This window comes from Cimex lectularius, unplaced genomic scaffold, assembly GCF_000648675.2.
Source record: "Cimex lectularius strain Harlan isolate CLEC.00 unplaced genomic scaffold, Clec_2.1 scaffold105, whole genome shotgun sequence".
In the NCBI taxonomy this organism is placed as follows: domain Eukaryota; kingdom Metazoa; phylum Arthropoda; class Insecta; order Hemiptera; family Cimicidae; genus Cimex; species Cimex lectularius.
This window is the reverse complement of record NW_019394178.1, coordinates 1,174,260-1,183,682: the sequence shown is the minus strand read 5'-3', so window position 1 is coordinate 1,183,682 and position 9,423 is coordinate 1,174,260. Positions and strand designations below refer to the sequence as shown.

The window sequence follows — 9,423 nt, the reverse complement described above, 5'->3', positions numbered from 1 at the left end:
ATAATTTAAATTATTTAAAAATTGTTATTTCACAAAAAAAGTAAAATTTTCAATGCCGATTAAATCAATATAAAAAAAAATTAAATGTTAATTTTACCTATTGAAGTGATAAAAGATCAATAACCTTTAGATTTTTAAAAATAATTTTAATTAATTAAAAATTAAGTTATTTCTAAAAAAAAAGTAAAATTTTCAGTGCCGATTAAATCAATATCAAAAAAATTAAATGTTAATTTCATGTATTGAAGTGATAAAAAGATCAATAACCTTTAGATTTTTAAAAATAATTTAAATAATTTAAAAATTAAGTTATTTCACAAAAAAAGTAAAATTTTCAATGCCGATTAAATCAATATCAAAAAAATTAAATGTCATTTTCGCCTTTTGAAGTGATCAAAAATCAATAACCTTTAAATTTTTAAAAATAACAATTATTCATCAACTTCCTTTATTCGGTTATGCTTGCCTAGGAGGGACAAAGAAAATCAATTATCCTTTTAATTCAGCTGTTTAATCACTGCTGATGAATATTAATGATTTGCAACCTTGGAAGAAGTACAGGTGTGGCCGAAAAACGCACATCTGCACAATATCACACTCTTGGCTATGAAAATAAGTTTAACTTAGTAGAATTGTAAGAAAATATTTTAAAACATCCATTAATGTGTTCTAAACTAACAAGCGAAGGACCAGGTTGGTGTGTAATGATTTGGACCAAAATTCTTTTCGTAATCCAAAATATCGCCACTTTTTGTGACTATGCCATAGTTTCGCCAAAAACATTGAAAGTTGACATTTATCGTTTTTAATATTTTTAGTTCGCCGTTCTATTTGCTCAAATCAACTATGTCAATATATCATTTTATAGCATTTTTTATTTAGACTGCTATAAAAATATAGTAATAGGTATCAAAGTTTATCAATAACCAAAACTTTTCTAAAAACCAATTTTATTTTGAAAGTAAACTAGGTCATACAATTTTTTTTCTTAAAACTAATATGAAATTTCGGTTTAACACGTCTAAAGACCCCCTAAATATAAATTTATGTTTGAATTTACTATTTAATATCTATTTGTTGATCCCTAACATTTTTCCGATTTTTAAGAAGTCGTTATTGGAACATCTGATTGAACCGACTACTATTAAAAAACGGGTAAAATGATTTTAACGTCAGAAATACCATTTGAAATAATAGACACATGGTTTTTGAATGACGTATGTAGCACAAAAATATATACAATATTTCTATAAGAAAATTCACAAAATATAAAATTATTTGTCATAAATTTACCTCGTTTTTTTAGAGGGAACAATAGTTCGAGTTTAATGTTCGATGTTATAAAATTCACTTGACAATTTTTTTTAAATAATTTAAAATAATCAATGTTTGTGTCATAATCAAAAGAAGTGGCGATATTTTAGAGTATAGAATTACCAAAAAAAGTTTGGTCCAAATCCGCGACACACCAACCTTGTTAGTTTAGTGCACATTAATGGATTGTTTAAAATATTTTCTTACAATTCGACCAAGTTAAACTTATTTTCATAATCAATAGTCTGATATTGTTTAGATATGCGTTTTTTGGCCACACCTGTACTTCTTCCAAGGTTACAAATCATTACAATTCATCAGCAGTTATTAAACAGCTGTATTGAATGGATAATTGATTTTCTTTGTCCCTCCTAGGCAAGCATAGCCGTGTAAAGAAAGTTGATGAATAATTAGATTATGTTTAAAAATTTAAAGGTTATTGATCTTTCATCACTTCTCTAGGTAAAATTTTCATATTCTGATATTGATTTAATCGACACTGATAATTTTACTGGGTCCGTCGATTCTACCTAGTTTATGAGAATATACAGACACAAATAAATGATCGATGAACGTCTCAGTGAAAAATTATTTTAAGATTAAGAAATTTTGTCTGTAAAATTTACGTTTTATGGCTTATTTTATAATTTTATGGCTTGCCTGTAATCAACCTCTCCGTTGTAAAAAGTGAAGTCATTTCTTAAATTTCTCTCTCGCTCACTACCCTCGTATTTCTTACTCTTAGCAATTTATATATTTTATTTTATTTTTCTCTCGACGTGTTATATTTTAGATGGTTTTGAACTACAGACCTCCAACCGTAGATTACCCATTATTAGGTATATTATTTTTTATTACCCCCTTGGATATGAAATGTTTTACTTTTTCACCCTTACGTAGCTGTAGCTTTCTCTCTCTCTCTCTCTCTCTCTCTCTCTCTCTCTCTCTCTATCTATCTATCTATCTATCTATCTATCTCTCTCTCTCTCTCTATCTCTCACTCTATCTCTCTGTCTCTCTCATTTCCTCTCTCTCTCTCTCACCCACTCACACTATGACTCTCTTTCTCTCTCTCCCTCTCTTTCTCTTTCCTTCCCTCTCTCGCTCTTTCTCTTTCTTTCTTTCTCTCACTCTCTCTCCCCCTCACTCTCACTCCCACTCTCTCTTTCACCCACTCACACTATGACTCTCTTTCTCTCTCCCACTCTTTCTTTCTTTCTTTCTTTCTCTCTCTCTCTCACTCTCTCTCTATCTCTATCTCTATCTCTCTATCTATCTATCTCTTTTTCTCTCTCTCCCTCCCTCTCATACTCACTCTATTTATCTCACGCTCTCATGAGTATTTTTTCGTTAATAAAATTATTTTTCAATTGAAATTACACGCCAGTAAGTTTATTAACCCTACGTGTTTCTTTAACGGAATGCCTGTCTAATCTCTGTTGATTTAATAATAACTGTTTAGCTTTCAAAAAAACTAGAAAACAATTGATTCAGACGGCTGACAAGGCCTTTGTTTTAAAGATGTGATCCTATGAAAAATAAAGATGGATTTTTTCCTCATTGGCCATAAATCGTCTATTTTACAATACAACCTTGGGATCATTTTGAAAATTTAGGAATAAAAGTGTCAAAATACAAAAGAAAGATAAAACTTCCTTTATTGTAACGTGAACAACATTTCTAGGTAAATAAGGAGTGCAATCTGGCAGAATCTTTTGTCAAAGACGACTATGCAAAAATATTAACATAAGGAAAACAAAATTGGTCATCGCTTGCTCATCTTTTAGCTATGATTCAACCAGATTATCTTTCAAAATGGATAATGTGTACTATAGGTCTCTTTTGTCCTGATTTATCTGTGATTGTCTGATTCCTCCGATTGTTTAATGTTGTTTCCTAAGATTCAGTATACTTATTTTGAAACTATTTTTGAGCTTGATTGCAAAATAACTACACAAAAATTATATTTTGTTACATTAAATTTTGGCTAGATATCAAGAAACTTAGGTTTAGGTGATTTATCGAAAAATAATTTTTGTTCGAGTGTAATGAAGTGGCAGTCTTCAAAACCGATTATGACCAGATATTACTGGATTATAAAAAAGAACTGTTTCATAATTTGGCCAAGTGTAGTCAATGGTATTCAAATATTAAAGTCACAATATAAATGTTTTGCGGAATGACTTTGTTATAATTGATGTGATTATGTCGTTTTGATAGATTCTGTCTGTGTCAAGAGAACAGCTAGGTCACTTCATCCCCATCGCATGCTGGTTTTAATCTAAATACTCTCATTCATTCTAAAATATATAATTTTCTATTTGCAAACCCATCCACTCTGAAAAGTAGTGAAGAATTTGATATTCTATAGTTAGCACATGCTAATTAGTTTAATTGAGAGGGTACCCAAGGGGTCCTCTTATACCGGCCCTTTTTTGTACTTATTCACGCTTATGAATACATTCTCATTAATGAATAAATTTTTTCAAAAAAATAACAAAAAAAAGGTCATTAGATTTTTTTCAGAAGATATATTTCAAATATGAGGCAATGTGGCATTAAAAAATCAAAAAGGACAGAAGAAGCACTTGTCAGTTTTTTGACCATATTAAATAATGGTTTGATTAGGTACGAAGGTTGCTAGTTTGTTTTTAGATATTACAAAAGGTTTTGATACTTTAGAATGGGGTGCTCAAACTTGAACTGCTGGCGATCTACCTCAATATTTTTAGACTACTTACNCACTAATATATATATTGGTAGCTCGTAGTTTTTTACAAAATTGAAGAAAACGTCATATATATCTTCGCCACGGGTCCTTTGATAAAGCCACCTTTTGCCGCAAGCAGTGTTATTTTATTACGTAATACATTTTTGTAGTTTAGTTACCTACCTACTTATTAAAAATTTTTTTCTTCTCGAGATCTATTCAAAAAGCACTCGCGATCGACTGGTCGATCGCGATCGACCGTTTGAGCACCCCTGCTTAGATCATGAAATTTTAATTCAAAAGTTGCATCATATAGGAATACTGGGTGTTGCATTGAAATGGTTCCATTCGTATCTTTCTGAATGCAATAGAACATATTGGAAGTAGCCAGACCATGTGTATAAAGATAGACAAAGATTCAATTAATTAAGGTTTTTAGTTGAGATAAAAAAGTCAGTGTCACGAGCGGGGTTCGAACCCACGACCTTCGGCTTTATACGTCGCTACTCTACCACTTTAGCTATCGTGCCTTCGATCCACTCGGACACTAACTTCCAATCTCCACCCCACGTTTTACTTTTCTCTCCTTTTGCCATTTTCGTTCTCTCTGCTAAGTAGGCTCCCTCCCGGTCCGTTCTTCTATTATATAAAAAAATCTATTATATAAATTGCGGAAAAACATTATCTTTGATTTTCACATAATTAGACTTGAATGGGGCTATTATTACCCTTTTATTTTTAGAACTATTATTATGTATGCATTTTGAGAGTTTTGAACCTTTAGAAATAGAAATTAGGAAATAACGTTTCAAACAATTTAATTTTTTTAAATTGAAACTGCGTCTGTTGTTATGGAAAACGAGAATGATCAAGGTAACGTATAAGTCAATACACGTCTATTTTTAAAACGTGTTTACAAGTGTTTTCCATTGTTAGAATATTAATTTTAGCACGGTCTTGTTCTGACTGGGGACGAGAAGGCTTCCTATTGCTTTCCAAAACCACCTCAAAAATGCATCGTTATTTTCTTGTTCTCTATAAAATGTAGCCAAATGTTTATTGCGTTAATCGAAACATCAATTTCTTTCAGGAACTATTTCCAAATTTTTGACAATGTTTTGATTTCAAAAAATCGGTGGGAATTTTGTGTACAAACGAGACATTCCTCGTATATTGTTATTTTTAACTACTTACTTTTTATTGATTTGTTCCCGATTAAATGACCAGCAGGCTCAGGACTGATTGATGAGTGTATATTTTATTACAGCCTAAATTTAATATCATTATTTTAAAGAGGGAAAACAATGATTGGCGATATAATGATGGAAAGTTGTTTACCTTCATCACAACAATGCAGTAGGTAATCTACGGTAACTAAGGTGATCAGAGCCTTAGGGAGAGCCCTGCTTAATACCCTGAAGGGTCAATTTTCAATGATTTTTTACGTCACTCTGTTTAAATAATTAAAAAATACAAAGATACAATACATACAATTTGTTTATATAATACAAATACAAACAGAAAAGAATTACAAACCTAGACACTAGTTTGTATTTTTTTAGTTAGATAGAAATGTATCTTTTGTCTGTGAGTATTCAAATAGGAAAATTATCAGAACGCTAAGAATTTAGAGCTTTTAAGCGCGACATAACTTTCGACTATCATTTAAATTTAAAAGTATAGAAAGATATGAAACTAGTTTTTATTTATTTAGTTAAATGGAACTATGTATTTTATCTCTGAGCTTACAAATGGCAAAAAGTTCAGTTCGCTAAAGATTTAGAGCTTTTAAGCTTAACATATCATTTCTATGATAGGCTCAAATAAATCAATGCTTTGACAAAGCAACTGGATGCATTTTTCGCATACTCTTCCTGTTTATCATCCTGATGAATAAACTTCTAATGATTTTTTCCCGTCTACTCTATTTTAAATTGACAAGAATCACAAAGGAACGAAAGTAGTTTGTATTTATTTAGTTAGATAGAAATTTGTCTTTTGTCTGTGAGTATACAGATAGGAAAATTATCAGAGCGCTAAGAATTTAGAGCTTTTAAGCGCGAAATAACTTTCAACTATCATTTAAATTTGAAAGTATAGAAAGATACGAAACTAGTTTTTATTTAGTTAGTTAGATGGATCTATGTATTTTGTCTCTGAGCTTGCAGATGGCAAAAATTTCAGGTCGCTAAGGATTTAGAATTTTTAATTCAACTATAATCTAACTAGTTTAAATCAACTCAACTAATTTAGTATTTTAGTCTTAAGACTTTAAGACTATGTACATCAATCAAGTATCAAAATTTTAACCAATTAATAAATATTAACCTTTTCAAAATAGAAATAAATTTATTTTTTCTTTATTAACCTTAAATCAGTACTTTACACAGTCAATCACAATCTTTTATGTAATGTAATTAATTAATAATCTGACTTTTCCCAGTGGGCAGTGGAGTTAGGCAAGGGGGTATATTGAGCACTATATTTTTTCCCCTCGTCATTGACGACTTGCCGTCTAAATCAGTAACGGCATAATTACCGATTCTGCCTATGAAGAGTCCTTTTAAGTGTCTGTCAGGGGTAGGAACTTTTAAGTTTCCTCTTTGGCTCTTTCTTAAGGTTAAAGCCTTCAGTTTTTTCAAAAGTTTCATTTTGACTTCATTCTAATTTTTCGAACTTATATTGGCATAAAATCTACACCTCGTTCTTAGTGACTGAACAAACCAGCTTTTCAACGAATCCAACAATCCAGGGGAATTATAAATTTTTATTTGTTACAGGACACAAGCGGAAAAAATACCTCGTGCTAACCCTGCCCAAAAATATATATTTCTTTGTTTGCCACATAAATTCCTATTTCTGGAATTTAAAAGGTGGTCCAAATTGATCAAAGTAAATCGAAAAAAATCGTCGTTAATTTTTAATAATATTTTTATAATTTTGACGAAAAAAAATTTCACATCGTTCGCGTCTGACAGACGCGGCATGGTTGAAGTAAAGGTCCTGCCTCTCCTTGCTTATAGCCCTGATTTTCCTGTGGCGACTTAAGTTGATAGAAAACTGCTGGCAACAAACTTCATAATGAATTTGCTAAACTAGCACCTGTGTAACTTTTAAAGAGAATGTTATATTCTGAATTCACCTCGTTGTGAACCAGGTAGAGCAGGGGCGTATCAAGCCGAAGATCGTGGGTTCGAATCCCGCTCGTGCCATTGACTTTTTTATCTCGACTAAAAACCTTAATTAATTATAGTTATGTTCTGAATTTTGCCTAAATAAAAATACTTATTTAAAATACTACAATTTCTCCACACTTATACATTTCAAGTATTATTGATTTAATTAAATTATTTTTAAAAAAATTGACTAAATAAAAAGCACATGTAACAATGTTTAGAGGTAATTAGTAGTAGGAAGTAAGGGGGGGGAACAAGGCAGGATGATAGCATACGAGGATGAACAAAGAGGATCTTTAGGTTCATCGGCTCACAGATCACACCACCAGATTTTATAAAACATAATTTTCTATAATATTAAAACAATTGACAAGTAAAATCTGAATATCAACACTGTATTCATATTCTGTTGATTTAATTTTCAAAAACTGCTGGCTGTACACACATAGATTTGGTATTGATGAAATAAAAAGAAAGGAAAGCTGAAAGATATTTATTTCAAGTAGTTTTTCCAAATCGTTGAATTTTTAATTTTACTGTAATAATGGTTCGTCGTCTATTGGGTTTTGAGCTGAAAGGCGTGCGGTTTTCATTGAATCTCGTTTGGAATGTCTTTTACCGTGATAGCTTAATTTTCTAACCGGGACTACTTTATTCTTTTTAACTATGAGACCTTTTAATTGTCTCTCAGGGGAAGGTTTTATGCTTCCTCTTGGGCTCTTACTGAAACCTTTTTTCGTATGCATGTGAAAGCCTTTTTTCAGGTGCCCTTTCGTTACTTTCATTTTGTTGTCATCCGGAAATTGGTTTGTCGTTTCGTCGATAACGGAAATATTTTGTTGAAACCAGTTCGTGGCGAAAGCCGCGGCGATAGAGGTCGCAGTGCCTAGGCAGAAACCTAAGACCACATCAGCCCATTTGTGTTCATGATCGACAACCCTGCTTGCTCCTATGAATAAAGCGATCGAAACGAATAAAAACTGCAAGAAGAGCTTTCCGAGGAAAATCTCTTTAAATTGCAACTTCACTTCTGTTAACAAAGCAATGTAGACCATTGATGTCGTCATGCTGCTTGTTTTCACGGATAGAAATCCACCTCTGGCTCGACGGACTGTCGACTTGTCGCCTGTACAGTTGTACACGTTGACGAAACGAGAATTGACTGCAGGGTCGGAACAGTCGACATTCGGCTCACACGCCTCGAGGAAATACGGCCGGGGTTCTCCCGCGATCAATTTTAACAAGGTCCCAATGGTGAATTGCATGTTGAACGCCGTGTAGAAAACTGCGATCGTGTTGAAAAGTTTCAGGGCGAAGACTGTTTTGTTAGGACCTTGCGGCTTTTTCTTCCATTGGATTATCGATTCCAGCCCAACGATAAAGCAGGTTGGTAAACCTAAAGACGAATTAAGCAAAGTTGTCGCGCTTATAGTTGAAGGCTTCTGTGGATACCTTATTGAAATGTTTTTGCAATCGAAACCTTGAACGCGTGGTTGGACGAATGATACCAACGCCAGAGAAATAATAAAAGAACCCATTATCGATACTATGTCTGGCAATATATACGAAGAAATTTGACTATTTTCCATTGCAAACATTTTCCAAATACGAACTACTACATAAAAACTAACTACAAGTCGTGCAAAAGAATAATTGAAACATATGGAAATAACACAATGATATGTTGCAGGTTGGTCAAAATATTTAGTAAAAAAAAATAATTAGCCAGTAGACAGATAGTATTTATACCAACTATTTATGTTAGGAGGTTACAGACAAACCAACACACAATCGTTTCTGATCGTTTTGATCTGCATATCGGTTTTTCACCATCTTCGGTGGTGGATTACAACGATGGCCTCTCTTTCCTCTCTCTCTCTCTCTCTCTCTCTCTCTCTCTCTCTCTCGCTCTCTCTCTCTCTCTCGCTCTCTCTCTCTCTCACACACACACACTATTCTCTTTCTCACTCTCTCGCTCTCTCTCTTTCTCTCCAGCACGCTTCTTTCTCTCTCCACCTCCCTCTCTCTCACACTCTTCTCTCTCTCACACTTTTCTCCCTCTCTCTCACACTCTTCTCTCTCTCACACTTTTCTCCCTCTCACTTTCTCTTTCTCTCACACACTCTTCTCTCTCTCTCTCTCTCTCTCTCTCTCTCTCTCTCTCTCTCTCTCTCTCTCCCCAGCACTCTTCTACTCTCTTGCTAGAAAAAGTTTTATGGCTTT

At 32.9% G+C, this 9,423-nt stretch overlaps 1 protein-coding gene across 1 annotated transcript; it reads right to left on the bottom strand.

The window, feature by feature from the left end:
* Positions 1–7,677: 7,677 nt before the first annotated feature.
* On the bottom strand, positions 7,678–8,854 carry LOC106664966 (phospholipid phosphatase 2-like). Its single transcript, XM_014391079.1, has one exon. The coding sequence runs from the start codon at positions 8,796–8,798 to the stop codon at positions 7,734–7,736; it is 1,065 nt and encodes a 354-aa protein (XP_014246565.1). The 5' UTR covers positions 8,799–8,854; the 3' UTR covers positions 7,678–7,733.
* Positions 8,855–9,423: the final 569 nt, after the last annotated feature.

Excerpts from the sequence above, each read along its gene's own strand:
- LOC106664966 (XM_014391079.1), bottom strand. The coding sequence starts at position 8,798 with ATGTTTGCAATGGAAAATAGTCAAATTTCTTCGTATATATTGCCAGAC.